Consider the following 19,306-nt stretch of genomic DNA (forward strand, 5'->3'; position numbering starts at 1 on the left):
CAGATCGATCATCGTCGAAGTACCAACATGGCGGCGTGAAGGAGAGAGCTTGAGTGGCGGCTAGGGTTGGGACAATTTTCCGAATACACTCTACTAAGGGCGAAAGTGGTTAGATAATTTCGATGCAACCAAATAGAGTCACCACCTCACCCTCCTCCCCCCGGTACCAGAAAAGCCCATGTATGAACAAGGGTTGATTTTACTTCCACACTTAGCTACTCTAGGTTGGGGAGTAGGGCCAGGGGGGAAGTTCTAGATACTTTTCCGTACTTTGTATCTGGCGTACTTCACCTAATTTCCTCCGCAGTCTTAGGCTTCGGTGGCATTTATCACGCGCTTCTGGGACCCGAGACTCTTGAGGAATCTTTTCCATTCTTTGGTTATATGTCTGGAAAGATAGAAATAAAATGACTACAATTTTGGGTATTCACTTAATTTTGTTAGGTCTAGGTGCTTTTCTTCTAGTATTCAAGGCTCTTTATTTTGGCGGTGTATATGATACCTGGGCCCCTGGGGGGAGATGTAAGAAAAATTACCAATTTGACCCTTAGCCCCAGTGTTATATTTGGTTATTTACTAAAATCTCCTTTTGGTGGAGAAGGGTGGATTGTTAGTGTAGATGATTTAGAAGATATAATTGGTGGGCATGTATGGTTGGGTTTTATTTGTGTATTTGGCGGAATTTGGCATATTTTAACCAAACCCTTCGCATGGGCTCGCCGTGCATTTGTATGGTCTGGAGAAGCTTACTTGTCTTATAGTTTAGCTGCTTTATCTGTCTTTGGTTTTATCGCTTGTTGCTTTGTATGGTTCAATAATACAGCTTATCCGAGTGAGTTTTATGGACCCACCGGGCCAGAAGCTTCTCAAGCTCAAGCATTTACTTTTCTAGTTAGAGACCAGCGTCTTGGAGCTAATGTGGGATCCTCTCAAGGACCCACAGGTTTAGGTAAATATCTAATGCGTTCCCCAACCGGGGAGGTTATCTTTGGAGGGGAAACAATGCGTTTTTGGGACCTTCGTGCTCCATGGTTAGAACCTCTAAGGGGCCCCAACTGTTTGGACTTGAGTAGGTTGAAAAAAAGACATACAAGCTTGGCAAGAACGACGCTCAGCCGAATATATGACCCACGCTCCTTTAGGCTCTTTAAATTCCGTGGGTGGCGTAGCTACCGAGATCAATGCAGTTAATTATCTCTCTCCTAGAAGTTGGTTATCAACTTCTCATTTTGTTCTAGGATTCTTCTTTTTTGTGGGCCATTTATGGCATGCAGGAAGAGCCCGAGCTGCCGCAGCAGGTTTTGAAAAGGGAATCGATCGTGATTTGGAACCTGTTCTTTACATGAACCCTCTTAACTAAGATTTTCTTATTTATACATGTTCTACTTTTTTTCTGTTCTGGCTTGGTTATTCCATCTAGCCGAGCCATTCATTCCTTTTTATGAAAGAAAGATAAGGGACAGAAAAAAATGAAGGAAACAAACGTATTCAATAAGCAAAAGGAGAGAGAGGGATTCGAACCCTCGATAGTTCCTAGAACTATACCGGTTTTCAAGACCGGAGCTATCAACCACTCAGCCATCTCTCTACAGCCTAATCCTTATTTTACTCCTACAAATAGAACATAGCCATATAAAAAATAAAAAGATTTGTTAGCCTCTAGAAAGATGTCAGATACAAGTTCCTTTTCGATATATCTCTGTGTACTGTATACATGGATACATGATCCACTATACCCGCTTGTGAAATAAAGAGTAAATAATCTCTTCTCACCCCATATCCAAATAAAAAGCGGTTTAATTAATAAATTTGAATTAAAGAGAAGAATCAATGGATTCATGATTAAACCCCTCCTACTTCTTGTATTTTTTTTACAATTTTGGTTTAAGTGAGGGATCAAATATGTATAGTCAACTTTATTTGATGGTAGCTTGGAGGATTAGAAATATGACTATTGCTTTCCAATTAGCTGTTTTTGCATTAATTACGACTTCCTCAATCTTAATAATTAATGTACCCTTTGTATTTGCTTCTCCTCATGGTTGGTCAAATAATAAAAATGTTGTATTTTCCGGTACATCATTATGAATTGGACTAGTCTTTTCTCGTAGCTATTCTGAATTCTCTCATTTCTTAAATTAAATTTGGTTAATATTTATTAACCCCATAAAAAAGAAATAATAAAGGCCATTTCTTCTAAAAAATTAGAATAGTGAGACGTATTAAAACGCATTTTGCGTTCCGAATTGCTAGCTCTTCTCTTTCAGTATTATGAAATTCCATTCCCATCAGAATATTCATTGACAGATAATAAAAAAAGGAAAACTCTAATATAATAGAAAATGAAATGAAACGGTCGACCCAGACATAGAAGGCCGACCCAGTCGGATATACACTATAAAATATATACCGTAGCGAGCGTAGTTCAATGGTAAAATATCTCCTTGCCGAGGAGAAAATACAGGTTCGATTCCCGCCGCTCGCCCACTTAATTTATGAAAGTACTATGATAAAAAGTTTAGTCTAGTTAACTGTTTAACTACTTATATTAAATTAAGTATTAATTTAATAAATCTAGCGACATGTACCCTCATAGCCCTACGACGCCGCCAGATCGAACATCGTCAAAGTACCGACATGGCGGCGTGAAGGAGAGAGCTTGAGTGGCGGCTAGGGTTGGGACAATTTTCCCGATACACTCTACTAAGGGCGAAAGTGGTTAGATAATTTCGTTGCAACCAAATAGAGTCACCACCTCACCCCCCGGATGCTAGTATATAAGACATCTACCACTTCGTCCCTGGCAAAAGGCCGCTACCGAATTCTGCAGGAACCGAGGGGCGAGGCCGGAAGAAGGCAGTGTTTCTCGGCGGGGCAGAAAAGGAATCTCCCGGAGCGAAAGAAATGGGGATAAAATTCAAGGTCAAGCTATACAAGGACAGGGCGGGAAGCAGCGGAGACGCCGCCGCCGCCGGCGGACCCGCGCCGTCGCCCTCCCCCGACCCCGCGGCGCTTCCCACCTCGCCGCACCCGCGTCAGCCGCCGCCGACCGCCATCTTCAGTTACACGGTGAGTTTCTTGCTTCCTCCTGCTGTCTCCCGGGTGAGCGGCGAGGCGATGGTTGCTTGGCGACCGTTTCGCCGGTATCTCGTTCGTGCAGCGCGATTCGGTGGTGCGTCCGGGTGGCCTCGGCTTCGTTCTTGGCCCGCTTTCGGGCATTTCCTGCGCCCAGTTCGTGGGGGGACGCTTTCTTGGCTGCTGCGGGATCGGGCGTCGTCGTCGTAGTTTGGTTATCAATCTCTTGGCTACGTTCTTCGAATTGGTGCGGTTGTTCGATTCTGATTCCGATCCCTCCAACCAATTCGTCGGGGCTTCTATCCAGAAATTGCGTTCCTTTGATTGCTGCGAGTTCTTGGTCCAACCGCGCGCGTGACTTGGAAACTGAAGGCTGTTGGATTTCCCTCTGTTGTCCGGGCCGGGAGTTCTGGGTCTCACCGCACTTTTTTACACCGTTCTCTGCACTTGTGCTGCAAACTTTTCTTTTCTTACAATGTCATGCCATTTTTCTAGTATGAAGGACAGGATGATGATGACGATGATTGGCCCGAAGACGATGGGACGGATTTGGATGCGGTGCAGGAGGATGAGGTGAGAATTTGTGTTCCTTTGCTGCTACTTCCTAGTTCAATTCCATGACTTGGTGACTTGAGTTATTTGTCCAGTTGTTTCTGAACACAGAAAAGGATGCCTCACAGTGCTGGAATTATAGTTGTCTAGTTGTTGAATGTTGATTGCATTAGTTGGAGTCTGAATCTGTTGCTGTAGTTGTTGCTACACTTGTTTCTTTTCGGGTAATTATGGGCCTTATCTGTGCTGGAAAGTATCCTTTACAACTCCCTGTCTGCAATTGTTTATAGGATGAATTACCAGATGATCAGAAATTCTACATTCCATTGTTCATGAGTGGTCAAAAGAAGAATCTCCCGCATGGTATTGTTCGGCATGACTCGGTGCTGCTCAACAAAAATGAATACTTTTCTCTGTGGAAAAACTGGAATCAGCTGCTGGACGGCAAGAGAACATACCTCCGGCCACCGAGGGGCCGCCGTGTTCTCAGTGTCAGTGGTGTTTTCCGGCGGCCCTTAGCTCGTCCATGGGCATTAGAATTCCAGGTGAGAAAATCATAGCTCCTCTGTTCACAACAATGCAGTGAATAAACTTTCACTAGATTTTAAAGAGTTAGATCTTGAAATATTTCCAGTGAGCTTCTTCACTGTCCCAGTTATTCCTTGTCGGAGAGTAACATTGTTATCTTGAAATTTGTCAGCTTAACATGCTAATTTTATTAGCATTCGCCTTGTTTGAGTGTTTGTTACATGTAACCTTAAAATGTTCAAACTGCAATCACTCCCCTAGAGAACTATGACTGTTAATTTTCATAGATGTTATTCTGCGCAATTACAAGTGGAAACTGGAACCTACTCTTGACATGGTCAATATGTGTCTTAACCAATAATGTGAGTTAGGGTACAGGAGAAGTTCTTATGTGACTTAAAATAAGTTTTAGTTTTGCACATTGTGATCGATGATCCTTATCTAATGTTATACATAGGTTTTCTCCATGAAGGCCTCGTGTCATTTTCCTCCTAAATAAGTGGATGATTGGTGCATGAAAACCATAATAGAATTTCTTAGGCTTACAATTTTGCGCCTTGTGCTTCAGCATTACTTATTCGAATCCATTATTAATTCAGATGAATCTACTAAATAGTTAGTCCTTTTTTGCCGTACTTACTTGTTCTATGGCAGGAACCACTCTTGGATTTGGTTGAGGATTATCCAGATAATGACACTGTCCAGGAAATGATCAAGGTAAGTTTGCATGGCACTACAGGAGCATTCTCATTATTTAATTGTTTTATGCTAATGTGCAAAACTAGTTTTGTGCAGATTCTTTGTCAGCGCTATGTGCATTTCAAACGAACTCGTGGAGATGGCAGCTGTTTCTACAGAGCTTTCTTTTTCTCCTACTTGGTAACCATCTAAGTTACTAGGTTTTTTGTGCTGTTGCTTTTTTGTTTTGCATCGAAGTTTGATATGACTATGCTTGTAAACAGGAAAATCTTGGACAAATACAAGATAGTCAAGCTGAAGTTACTCGTCTAATGGAACATGTGGCAGTGTCCAGAGAGAATTTCTGTCGTCTGAAATGGGACAAAGCATACTTCTTAAATCCTGAAGAATACTTTTCAAGTGTTGCTTCTGTATGTATTCTCATAGCTCACAGAAGCTTTTTTTTCTGATGTCGTAACCCTAATTCTTCTGGAATAAGTTTTGGCATTTACTGAAAATCAAACTATCTATGATTTATAATACTTGCCAAAATAACTTGATGTCCCTTATGTGGCCTGAATTATCCAGTGCCCTTGCTGAATCTGTTCTGAAAGTTATCTGACCCCTTCCACATCATCAGAAAATATCTTTAATGAAGAACAAGCCTCACATTGAAAAAGCCATGCTACTCTTGCTTTTTTACGGTAGTACACATCTTTGTTTACTGTTCCGAGTATGAAATATATGCAGTGAGAATGTGAGATGTATAATAGAAGATAGATTTTGCATTTGGTCATATCTATGACTGAACTAAGGCGAAATTTGGCCCAGCCTGAGCATTCTATTACTTATCGAAAGAACAGCACAAAGTTCCGGCAAATACAAAACTCCTTGGTCTTAGCGAATTCCAAAATACGCCCACTAAACAGGCAAGGACGGTTATGCAGAGTGAGAAGAGACTAAACCTATAAGCGCTCAGGGAGCTGCCATACATGTAAAATTTAAGGAAAGACTGGGAAAGTTCTCTAAATGTTTATTTTCTAGTATCTGAATTACTTAATCTTCAGGATAGTATGTATGGGATCTAAGAAGAGTATAGAGAAGAAATGTTTACAAGTTCAAGTAGTTTTGTCGCATGTAGCATAGAGGAACTGTACCTGCTGCATGAACAGTGGACATATCAGTTTTAGGCTTATTAGCTCTGATCATGGAAATTATTTAATAGCTCAGCATTTCATGCTGTAAATGCAACAACAGGCTATTTATAAAATTTTAAACATTGCGTAGATGACATGGTGGAGAGTACTGGTCTACTGGACCACACCAACTTAAGAGCTCCTTAATAATACTATGGCCTGTCATCATATTCCACTTGACTAAAAACTCCACTTTTCATTCTTGCTACAGTATGGATGCTGTTCAGCTCAAGCATTCACTGCAAAAATAGTGGAGCATTAGGAGCAGTTGGCGTGATATTTCGCTGAGATGTTTGTTTGTTGCACCTGCTGTATGCAGTATGCTAAGCGAATATGATTTTGTCGACATAATATAGCTTTGATCATATACTTAACCGGTTTTCTGCATTTATTTCAGGAGTTGAATCATTTGGTCAATTCTGTTGCAAATGGGTATGAGCTTTGAACTTGATATTTTCTATTGATTTTCTTTGACAAGACATGACATTAAGTTTCAAGATCCCTTTGCTTCTTTGTAGTTACGTTTGGGATTAAAAATAATTGCTTTTATCATTTGCAGTCTTAGTTCTGACGAGTTGCAGAAGAGAAGTCTACAGGAGATGATGCCACTCAGGGGTAAGGATACTACATGCTTGCCAAGATGTTTTGTTTGTCCACTTCTCTCTCGCTTAACACTTTTTTTCCAGTTATTTCCTTCCTAAGATTGCTGGCAGAGACTGAGATCCGTACGCGAATAGATGATTACAACCCATTTATCCCCGGAAAGATGAATGTCAATCAGGTTAGAATTTCTTACCCCTAGTACTTTTCTCGAATAGTCAACTAGTATTATCAACGTTGAGAATTTTCTCTGCATAAGCATGTAAAGTCCCGGAAACAATTATCCCTGAGTTGTAATAAGATAATCATGACCAAAATAAGTTGAGAATTTTCTCTGCATAAGCATGTAAAATCCCGGAAACAATTATCCCTGAGTTGTAATAAGATAATCATGACCAAAATAAGTTAACCAATACTGAATTTACCATTTACATACTGAGCTCACCGTTGCACATATTATGGTTTTGTAACAGTATTGCTGGAAAGAGGTGCGTCCCCTGGACGTTAAAGCATCGGCACTAGCAATGAGGGCTCTAACGTATGCACTTGGCATCCCGCTGCGACTCGAAACTCTAGGCGAAGGCTTGACGGCTGGAGGTTTGCAAGTAAAGCGCCTTGATTTCTTCCCTCGATCAGAATCAGGGAAGGGTGCTTTCCATATAGTTCGAAGCTATTGGTCGTCAACCACAACCCCTGAACCACTGGAGATTGGAAGTGGCAACCTGATATCATCTGATGGCACACCTTTGCTGACCTTGCTGTGTAGGCCTGACAACTGCGATATTTTGTATCGCAAGTAAACAAACGGTGCAAGTATTACTTGACGTACAAAATTCTTGGATGACGATACAAAAACCTAAGGGATTTTTTGTGGCATCTCATCTTAATCTACTTGTAAAGTTGAGATTACTCAATTGAGCAAAAAGCCACAAGCTGTTCTATTCGCTTGGGCATGTTTAGTGTAGTAGTTTTAACTAGGCATCAATTATATATTTAGGAATACTTGCATTGGGAAATGGGAATATATATTGCATTCTTACTGATGTGTTGCTCCTTGGCTTCTGTATTCGGAGGATGAGAATATATGAAGAATTAGTTTTTTTTTAATATATATGCTGCAAGGTGATATTGCAGATGTTCTTTTCTCCAAAATTTAAGTATATAATTAGAATGTGACTGCAGATTTGAATCTTCACACTTGCTGAGCTTTTTGGGATAAACGGTTAGGTTCTTGCATGTTTCTGCCTCATGCAGCTTCCCAAGCTTTCTTGTATTAGGGTGAAACTGTAATCTTGGCATACTATTACTGAGAAGTAGTGTCTGGACTTAAAGTAGAATAATATTCAATAAAATCATCTCCTCCAAATGTATTCTGCGGTCAAACTTATCTAGCTTTGAACACAGAATATAAAATATTTTTAGCCCGATAATGTGAAAGTATCATCATCAGTTTGACCACGTAACATTTCATAATTTCTGACTCAACACAGATACAAAAATAGTACTACCTCGGCTACAAAAACGTCTTATATTTTCGGATGGAGGTAGCCTCTCCTCTCTCCTTTAACTAGAGAAAAATATATGATGTGACATTTCTTACAACCCGCCTATGTCACAATATTATGCCGTTCAAAGTCTGTAAAAAATGTTTAAACCATCATCTATTATAATAAACAAAAAGAACAAATGGTCATAGCAACTGTCTAGCTAGCTTCACAAATTCTACCTGAAGCCACAATCACCGCCATGTCACACACGCGGCATGTTGACCAGTTTGCGTACTCCCGCAGGACTGCATAAATTTCAAGGTGGATCCAGTAAACCAAAACTTGATCATTTTTTAGAGAGATGGCAAAACCATAAACATGGGACAACGATGAGAAAATTCCATTTTTTTGTAGAGATGGCCCACACATTCATATCACCCATATTATGCTTTCGTTCTCTTTTTACATAATTAAACAGCAGATCTGAATGTGTCATGAGGCAATACAGTCCAACTCAATCTGAAATTTTAATGTGGGAGTAATCACATCACAAAACTATAGTTGGCCCACACGGGAACTCCAAGGCGGACCCGCAAACCGCCCGTATCCGTCCGGACCGCGCTGTCCGGACCACGGGAGCCATCCAACATGGACCTGTATCGGTTCGCGGCACGGTCCGGACGCGTTTTCTCCCGCAAACCGGAAACAAACAAGGGGAAGGTTTGAGGGAACCCGGACAACTCCCAATCCAGCTTCTGACCATACTGGTCCAACAAAACCTCCCACCTGCCCATTCTTTCCATCCCACTCCTTGCGCCGCTTGCCGCGCGGCATTCATATCGGCCCAGAGCATGGACCGGCCGACATTGATGCCGTGATTTGACCGGACGGGAAAGCGGCACAGACAGACGCGACCTCTTGGACCGTTGGAGATGCCCTAAGGAAAAAAATAAAACTATCAATCTAGAGGAAGGAGAGCGAGTGAGGCGTTTTGGCTTCCAGGAGCATCTGCATCTGCGCTGAATAAAAAAATCAAAATAAATACTAGAAAAATTCAAAAAAATCTAATTTTTTTGGCATGGTAGATAATTTGGTGCGTGGTGTCCAGTCCAAATTTCAAATCATTTGGACATCTGAGTAGCTCTCGGCAAAAAAGACAAATTTGGGGTCTGTTAAATAGTGTACTTTTTGACTCAATTTGTTTTTTTTCTGAGAGCTACTCAAATGTCCAAATACTCTGAAATTTGGAGCGCACCTCACGCACGAAATTATCTACCATGCACAAATTTTTTGAATTTTTTATGAATTATTTCTTGACCGGGTGCAGACGAGCCCGGGCTCAGAATTGGATATTCGAAGGAGAGCAACCTTTTTTCTCTCTCCCTGTCATCCATAATAGAGGAAAAGTGATATTATGAAATGTCGCCTGGAATGTGTTTGCACCAAATGTTTTATCTCTCCAGACTTTTGATGTGTTTTGTCTTACGATAAACATTGTAGGTTGTCGCGGCAAACTGAAAATATCAACTCATATCAGAAAGGAAAAAATGTTAAGTATATTGTGATCAGATTAATATTAACACTCAGCTCGTTGTCCCTACAAAGCATTCAACTTTGTTTTTTTTTTCAGTTTTTCATGCTTCTTCTGAACATAAGACCTTCTTCATTACACCTTTTCTTTTTATCAAGCAAGTATTTCAGCGGGTACCGACAATCCAAGGGGGCAGTGCCCCCCCCCCCCCCCCCCCCCCGCGTCCCCAAAATATCTTTTATGGATGTTCACAGTTCCGTCACGCCTAATAGTCCAATGATGTTGTTGGTAAGAGTTGTATGTTTATTGTACTAGTTGCATGTTGCTCACGGGCAGGTCACATATGACATGGGTAATAGATCGTGGCCCTCTCGGGTGACCTCATACGCACGGGGCGTCCAAGGTGGCAATTGTCACTTTGGAGGGTGAAGGGTTATTTATACTCACCTTTGTTCCTCCTCCAACCCTAACCAACACATTTGAGCTCCTCCTTCATTGGTACACCTCAAAAGCTTGATTATTCTCAATACTACCATCCAAATACCACCAAACTTTGGCCCAATTTACACTTTCACCAAACCAGTTCATGGTCTCCACTCTTGTTCATCGCCAAACTTGTTACTCTTGAAGATTTGGGGCTCCAAGGCGGTAGGAGTCAATTCCCGGGGCTCCAAGGTGGTAGGTGTAGTCTCTGCCCAGGAGAAACACACACGGACAGGAGGTAGAAGAGACACTCACGAACTTGGCACCATGCACTCTTGTGCCTTTTTCTGTATTTCTTCTCACTCTGAATGAACTGGATTACAAGGGATAAAATAGAGCAGCCAACACACGCACTAGCTAGCATACAAACACACCGGTCAAGCCACTAACGGCTTGACCCACTAATCTCTCCACTAACTGCTCACACGTACAGACTTTGAGTCACTCCCAAGTTTCTGTAGATGGATAAGCCCTCACTTGGTGCATGCCGCAACTGCCTGCGCCCGCTTCTTTCTCATCTCTGGTCTGCTACACAACTCGGCCGGCCGGACTCCTCACAGACTGACACATGCAGCTAACTAATCACAACCCATTTAGCTTTGCATTGTGCACGTGAACACAACTCTATGTGCACACACTGCCGCAGCTTCAATTACATGGATGGACTGGAAATAAACATGACATAATCTTAAATGCTTAATACTAATAACAAGATTAGTTCCAACAGTAGGAGTCAAGTCCCGGGGCTCCCAGTAGGTAGGGGTCAAGTCCCGAAAGCTTCCTTGCGTTGGTGTGTTTGAAATATGCCCTAGATGCAATAATATTGTACTATCTATTTCCACATTTATAATTAATAGTTTATATTCTATGCTATAACTGCTATGATAAATGTCTTATATTTTTGTATGGTTACTATCCTAAATAGCAGTAACATGGAGTGTCTTTTGACCATAGCCAGCATCTAGTAAGTTGTTACATGCGCAAAACAATATTTCTCTAAATGTATGTGATGTTAATGCAGTCAGGAAATGAGCGTGTTGAAATTAAAATAAGCATGGGAGCTGTGCTTGCTGAGATAATGAGGTCTTTGGGCTGGAGTGCTCCTGTGTTTAGTGTAAGCTCTCGGTGCAATTAGATGTATCTTTCTAAGGTTGAAATATCGAAAGTGGAGGTTGTTGTAGTGAGACAAATCATTAGTATTTTTGGTACAAATATGGGCACTGAAGATGGTGCGTCTAAGAGTGCAGCTCTAGCTCTATCCTGTCATTAGAGACAGATAGGGACATTTATGTGGTGGATTTGAACTACAACCGCAAGGCACACGACGGTCATTATGTGTGTGAAGTGAAAATGCCGCACAGGCTATTTCATCATTAGTGACTGACATCTTTCAAGGCTGGCATCTTATGGTGGATGGGCTACGCCAGTGGGATAGGGAGTGTCGAACGTAGCTTGCACAACATGCCATTCAAGGTCCGTGTGACTAGATGTACAATGCGAAATGAGAGTTTGCTAAGAAAGGGGCTGCACTATATGCAACGTGTATTACTGCTCTAGTTTTTGCAAGACGTCGATTGAAGGTTGCTGCGACATGGATAGAAGAGGACTGGGCTGAATGCATTGCTAGGTGAACTAAGATGCAGTTTGTGTTATATATCTGCAAGTGACATAGACTGTTGCTGGATAGAAGAGGACTGAGCTGAATGCATTGCTAGGTGAACTAAGATGCAGTTTGTGTTATATATGTGTAAGTGACATAGACTGTTGTTGTTTGTGCTATGAACCGGATCTGTGGTTTTTTTTTGCTAGTGACTTTCTATTACAGTATGTATATCTCTCTCTATGTTGAACAACTAATGTTACTAATCATGTAGCCTTGAGCTTAATGTATGTTATCACTTATGAAAATTGTAAGTATGCTCAATTTGCGTATTATTACCAACAAAATGGTGAATGTCTTCAAATCAAATGAAAAGAGAGCTCACGTGATTCAGAAGCTACAACCAGATATAAAACAGTTACGATTAGATATAAAACACAGGTCTTTAATTCACATATATAGTTCCAGCCAAATAGGCAGTATAATTCAAGTCTCGTAAGATCATACTACATACAATATATTCACATTGGACATTATGCTCAAGCAATTTCATACGAATAGGTTTGGGTGCATTGGTATTTGTTGTGATTGGCCACATATTACAAAATATAAATGGGGAAGAACGCAGAGGCTCTTGCTATCCAGGAAAGCAACCATATTATATGCATCACAATGTGGAATTGGAAGTATATTAATTACATTTATGAAAATTAATGTGCTAATCAACCTAGTCAACATCAGTGTTTAGTTTCATTCACCTTTCATTGTAGTTCCTTTCCCTTTGACCTGCCGGTGCCCTTTCTTGTGGTTTGCGGCAGATAGAGTCTTGGAAAGTACATACCCAGAGGGGGTATCCGCAGTGACCTTGCTGCTTATGTAATGGAAACATATGTCAGGTCAATTATAAAGAGAAAATGTTTGTTAGACGTGGGTATATTCTGTTGGAAATATGCCCTAGAGGCAATAATAAAAGGATTATTATTATATTTCCTTGTTCATGATGATTGTCTTTTATTCATGCTATAATTGTGTTATCCGGAAATCGTAATACACGTGTGAATACATAGACACCAACATGTCCCTAGTAAGCCTCTAGTTGACTAGCTCGTTGATCAACAGATAGTCATGGTTTCCTGACTATGGACATTGGATGTCATTGATAACGAGATCACATCATTAGGAGAATGATATGATGGACAAGACCCAATCCTAAACATAGCACAAGATCGTATAGTTCGTTTGCTAGAGTTTTTCCAATGTCAAGTATCTTTTCCTTAGACCATGAGATCGTGTAACTCCCGGATACCGTAGGAGTGCTTTGGGTGTACCAAACGTCACAACGTAACTGGGTGACTATAAAGGGACATTACAGGTATCTCCAAAAGTGTCTGTTGGGTTGGCACGAATCGAGACTGGGATTTGTCACTCCGTATGACGGAGAGGTATCTCTGGGCCCACTCGGTAATGCATCATCACAATGAGCTCAAAGTGATCAAGTGGTTGATCACGGGATCATGCATTATGGTACGAGTAAAGTGACTTGCCGGTAACGAGACTGAACGAGGTATTGGGATACCGACGATCGAGTCTCGAGCAAGTAACGTACCGATTGACAAAGGGAATTGTATACGGATTGATTGAATCCTCGACATCGTGGTTCATCCGATGAGATCATCGAGGAGTATGTGGGAGCCAACATGGGTATCCAGATCCCGCTGTTGGTTATTGGCCGGAGAGACGTCTCGGTCATGTCTGCATGTCTCCCGAACCCGTAGGGTCTACACACTTAAGGTTCGGTGACGCTAGGGTTGTAGAGATATGAGTATGCAGTGATCCGAAAGTTGTTCGGAGTCCCGGATGAGATCTCGGACGTCACGAGGAGTTCCGGAATGATCCGGAGGTGAAGAATTATATATAGGAAGTGCAGTTTCGGCCATCGGGAAGGATTCGGGGCTCACCGGTATTGTACCGGGACCACCGGATGGGTCCCGGGGGTCCACCAGGTGGGGCCACCCATCCCGGAGGGCCCCATGGGCTGAAGTGGGGAGGGGAAACAGCCCATAGTGGGCTGGTGCGCCCCCCTTGGCCCACCCCCTGCGCCTAGGGTTGGAAACCCTAGGGTGGGGGGGGGGCACTTGCCTTGGGGGGTACTCCACCCCCTGTCCGCCGCCCCCCTTGGGAGATTCAATCTCCAGGGTCGGCGCCCCCCAGGGGGCCTATATAAAGGGGGGGGGAGGGAGGGGCAGCCGCACCCTGAAGCCTTGGCGCCTGCCTCTCCCCTGCTACACCTCTCCCTCTCGCAGAAGCTCGGCGAAGCCCTGCTGCGGTGACTGCTGCATCCACCACCACGCCGTCGTGCTGCTGGATCTTCATCAACCTCTCCTTCCCCCTTGCTGGATCAAGAAGGAGGAGACGTCACGCTGACCGTACGTGTGTTGAACACGGAGGTGCCGTTCGTTCGGCGCTAGGATCTCCGGTGATTTGGATCACGACGAGTATGACTCCTTCATCCCCGTTCTCTTGAACGCTTTCGCTCGCGATCTACAAGGGTATGTAGATGCACTCCCCTCTCGTTGCTAGATGACTCCATAGATAGATCTTGGTGAAACGTAGAGAAATTTTTTTGTTTTCTGCAACGTTCCCCAACAGTGGCATCATGAGTTAGGTCTATGCGTAGTTCTCTTTGCACGAGTAGAACACAATTTGTTGTGGACGTAGATGTTGTCAACTTTCTTGCCGCTACTAGTCTTATTTTGCTTCAGCGGTATTGTGGGATGAAGTGGCCCGGACCAACCTTACACGTACGCTTACGTGAGACCGGTTCCACCGACTGACATGCACTAGTTGCATAAGGTGGCTGGCGGGTGTCTGTCTCTCCCACTTTAGTTGGAGCGGATTCGACGAAAAGGGTCCTTATGAAGGGTAAATAGAAGTTGACAAATCACGTTGTGGCTTTAACGTAGGTAAGAAAACGTTCTTGCTAGAACCCTCTTGCAGCCACGTAAAACTTGCAACAACAATTAGAGGACGTCTAACTTGTTTTTGCAGCAAGTGTTTTGTGATGTGATATGGCCAAAGTTGTGATGAATGATATATGTGATGTATGAGATCATGTTCTTGTAATAGGAATCATGACTTGCATGTCGATGAGTATGACAACCGGCAGGAGCCATAGGAGTTGTCTTTATTTTTTTGTATGACCTGCGTGTCATTGAGAAACGCCATGTAAATTACTTTACTTTATTGCTAAACGTGTTAGCCATAGTAGTAGAAGTAATAGTTGGCGAGCAACTTCATGGAGACACGATGATGGAGATCATGGTGTCATGCCGGTGACAAGATGATCATGGAGCCCCAAGATGGAGGTCACAGGAGCTATATGATATTGGCCATATCATGTCACTATTATTTGATTGCATGTGATGTTTATCATGTTTTTGCATCTTGTTTACTTAGAACGACGGTATTAAATAAGATGATCCCTCATAATAATTTCAAGAAAATGTTTCCCCTAACTGTGCGCCGTTGCGACAATTCGTTGTTTCGAAGCACCACATGATGATCGGGTGTGATAGATTCCAACGTTCACATACAACGGGTGTAAGACAGATTTACACATGCAAACACTTAGGTTGACTTGACGAGCCTAGCATGTACAGACATGGCCTCGGAACACAGAAGACCGAAAGGTCGAGCATGAGTTGTATAGAAGATACGATCAACATGAAGATGTTCACCGACGTTGACTAGTCCGTCTCACGTGATGATCGGATACGGCCTAGTTAACTCGGATCATGTTATACTTAGATGACTGGAGGGATGTCTATCTGAGTGGGAGTTCATTGAATAATTTAGATGAACTTAATTATCATGAACTTAGTCTAAAATCTTTACAACATGTCTTGTAGATCAAATGGCCAACGTTGTCCTAAACTTCAACGCGTTCCTAGAGAAAACTAAGCTGAAAGACAATGGCAGCAACTATACGGACTGGGTCCGGAACCTGAGGATCATCCTCATAGCTGCCAAGAAAGATTATGTCCTACAAGCACCGCTAGGTGAAGCACCTGCTCTCCCTGCAGAACAAGACGTTATGAACGCTTGGTAGCCACGTACTGATGATTACTCCCTCGTTCAGTGCGGCATGCTTTACAGCTTAGAACCGGGGCTCCAAAAGCGTTTTGAGAGACACGGAGCATATGAGATGTTCGAAGAGCTGAAAATGGTTTTTCAAGCTCATGCCCGGGTCGAGAGATACGAAGTCTCCGACAAGTTCTTTAGCTGTAAGATGGAGGAAAACAGTTCTGTCAGTGAGCACATACTCACTATGTCTGGGTTACATAACCGCTTGACTCAGCTGGGAGTTAATCTCCCGGATGACGCGGTCATTGACAGAATCCTTCAGTCGCTTCCACCGAGCTACAAGAGCTTTGTGATGAACTTCAATATGCAGGGGATGGAAAAGACCATTCCTGAAGTATTTGCAATGCTAAAATCAGCAGAGGTAGAAGTCAAAAAGGAACATCAAGTGTTGATGGTGAATAAAACCACTAAGTTCAAGAAAGGCAAGGGTAAGAAGAACTTCAAGAAGGACGGCAAGGGAGTTGCCGCGCCCGGTAAGCAAGCTGCCGGGAAGAAGCCAAAGAATGGACCCAAGCCCGAGACTGAGTGCTTTTATTGCAAGGGAAGTGGTCACTGGAAGCGGAACTGCCCCAAATACTTAGCGGACAAGAAGGCCGGCATCACGAAAGGTATATGTGATATACATGTAATTGATGTGTACCTTACCAGTACTCGTAGTAGCTCCTGGGTATTTGATACCGGTGCAGTTGCTCACATTTGTAACTCAAAGCAGGAGTTGTGGAATAAGCGGAGACCGGCGAAGGACGAGGTGACCATGCGCGTCGGGAATGGTTCCAAGGTCGATGTGATCGCCGTCGGCACGCTACCTCTACATTTACCTACGAGATTAGTTTTAAACCTCAATAATTGTTATTTAGTGCCAGCTTTGAGCATGAACATTGTATCAAGATCTCGTTTAATTCGAGATGGCTACTCATTTAAATCCGAGAATAATGGTTGTTCTATTTATATGAGAGATATGTTTTATGGTCATGCTCCGATGGTGAATGGTTTATTCTTGATGAATCTCGAGCATAATGCTACACATATTCATAGTGTGAATACCAAAAGATGTAAGGTTGATAATGATAGTCCCACATACTTGTGGCACTGCCGCCTTGGTCACATAGGTGTCAAACGCATGAATAAGCTCCATGCAGATGGCCTTTTAGAGTCTCTTGATTATGAATCATTTGACACGTGCGAACCATGCCTCATGGGTAAAATGACCAAGACTCCGTTCTCAGGAACAATGGAGCGAGCAACCAACTTATTGGAAATCATACATACTGATGTGTGCGGTCCAATGAGTGTTGAGGCTCGCGGTGGCTATCGTTATGTTCTCACCCTCATTGATGACTTGAGTAGATATGGTTATGTCTATTTAATGAAACACAAGTCTGAGACCTTTGAAAAGTTCAAGGAATTTTAGAGTGAGGTTGAGAATCAACGTGACAGGAAAATCAAGTTCTTGCGATCAGATCGTGGGGGAGAATACTTGAGTCACGAATTTGGCACACACTTAAGAAAATGTGGAATAGTTTCACAACTCACGCCGCCTGGAACACCTCAGCGTAATGGTGTGTCCGAACGTTGTAATCGCACTCTATTAGATATGGTGCGATCTATGATGCCTCTTACCAATTTACTGTTGGAAATATGCCCTAGAGGCAATAATAAAAGCATTATTATTATATTTCCTTGTTCATGATAATTGTCTTTATTCATGCTATAATTGTGTTATCCGGAAATCGTAATACATGTGTGAATAACAGACACCAACATGTCCCTAGTAAGCCTCTAGTTGACTAGCTCGTTGATCAACAGATAGTCATGGTTTCCTGAGTATGGACATTGGATGTCATTGATAACGAGATCACATCATTAGGAGAATGATGTGATGGACAAGACCCAATCCTAAACATAGCACAAGATCGTATAGTTTGTTTGCTAGAGTTTTCCAATGTCAAGTATCTTTTCCTTAGACCATGAGATCGTGTAACTCCCGGATACCGTAGGAGTGCTTTGGGTATACCAAACGTCACAACGTAACTGGGTGACTATAAAGGTAGACTACGGGTATCTTCAAAAGTGTCTGTTGGGTGACATGGATCAAGACTGGGATTTGTCACTCCGTATGACGGAGAGGTATCACTAGGCCCACTCGGTAATGCATCATCATAATGAGCTCAAAGTGACCAAGTGTCTGGTCACGGGATCATGCATTACGGTACGAGTAAAGTGACTTGCCGGTAACGAGATTGAACGAGGTATTGGGATACCGACGATCGAATCTCGGGCAAGTAACATATCGATTGACAAAGGGAATTGCATACGGGGTTGATTGAATCCTTGACATCGTGGTTCATCCGATGAGATCATCGCGGAGCATGTGGGAGCCAACATGGGTATCCAGATCCCGCTGTTGGTTATTGACCGGAGAGTCGTCTTGGTCATGTCTGCTTGTCTCCCGAACCCGTAGGGTCTACACACTTAAGGTTCGGTGACGCTAGGGTTGTGAAGATATGTATATGCAGTAACCCGAATGTTGTTTAGAGTCCCGGATGAGATCCCGGACGTCACGAGGAGTTCCGGAATGGTCCGGAGGTAAAGAATTATATATAGGAAGTGCTGTTTCGGCCATCGGGACAAGTTTCGGGGTCATCGGTATTGTACCGGGACCACCGGAGGGGTCCCGTGGGCCCACCGGGTGGGGCCACCTGTCCCGGGGGGCCACATGGGCTGTAGGGGGTGCGCCTTGGCCTACATGGGCCAAGGGCACCAGCCCTACTAGGCCCATGCGCCTAGGGTTTCCACCAAGGAAGAGTCCAAGTGGTGGAAGGCACCCCTAGGTGCCTTGGGGGGGAGGGAAACCTCCCCTTGGCCGCCGGCCATAGGAGATTGGATCTCCTAGGCTGCGCACCAACCCCCCTTGGCACCCCTATATATAGTGGGGGAGAGGAGGGACTTCATAGACCAGCTCCTGGCGCCTCCCTCTCTCCCCGTTACGTCTCTCCCTCGTAGTATAGGCGAAGCCCTGCTACTGTGACGCCCTGCATCCACCACCACGCCGTCGTGCTGCTGGATCTTCGTCAACCTCTCCTTCCCCCTTGCTGGATCAAGAAGGAGGAGACGTCTCCCGTTCCGTACGTGTGTTGAACGCGGAGGTGCCGTCCGTTCGGCGCTTGGTCATCGGTGATTTGGATCACGTCGAGTATGACTACATCATCACCGTTCTTTGAACGCTTCCGTGCGCGATCTACAAAGGTATGTAGATGCATCCGATGACTCGTTACTAGATGAACTCCTAGATGATCTTGGTGAAACGAGTAGGAAAATTTTTGTTTTCTGCAACGTTCCCCAACAGTGGCATCATGAGCTAGGTCTATGCGTAGTTCTTCTTGCGCGAGTAGAACACAATTTGTTGTGGGCGTAGATTTGTCAACTTTCTTGC

The 19,306-nt window shown here is 43.3% G+C and overlaps 1 protein-coding gene across 1 annotated transcript; it reads left to right on the forward strand.

The window, feature by feature from the left end:
* Nucleotides 1-2,830: 2,830 nt before the first annotated feature.
* LOC125540841 (OVARIAN TUMOR DOMAIN-containing deubiquitinating enzyme 1-like) lies at nt 2,831-7,748 on the forward strand. The gene is made up of 10 exons (XM_048704384.2): nt 2,831-3,069; nt 3,571-3,648; nt 3,918-4,172; nt 4,810-4,872; nt 4,951-5,034; nt 5,118-5,264; nt 6,427-6,461; nt 6,589-6,644; nt 6,716-6,810; nt 7,103-7,748. The coding sequence occupies exons 1-10, from the start codon at nt 2,905-2,907 to the stop codon at nt 7,427-7,429; spliced, it is 1,305 nt and encodes a 434-aa protein (XP_048560341.2). The 5' UTR covers nt 2,831-2,904; the 3' UTR covers nt 7,430-7,748.
* Nucleotides 7,749-19,306: the final 11,558 nt, after the last annotated feature.

The sequence above is a fragment of the Triticum urartu genome, chromosome 2A (assembly GCF_056163025.1).
Source record: "Triticum urartu cultivar PI428250 chromosome 2A, HENAU_Tu73, whole genome shotgun sequence".
Taxonomy (NCBI): domain Eukaryota; kingdom Viridiplantae; phylum Streptophyta; class Magnoliopsida; order Poales; family Poaceae; genus Triticum; species Triticum urartu.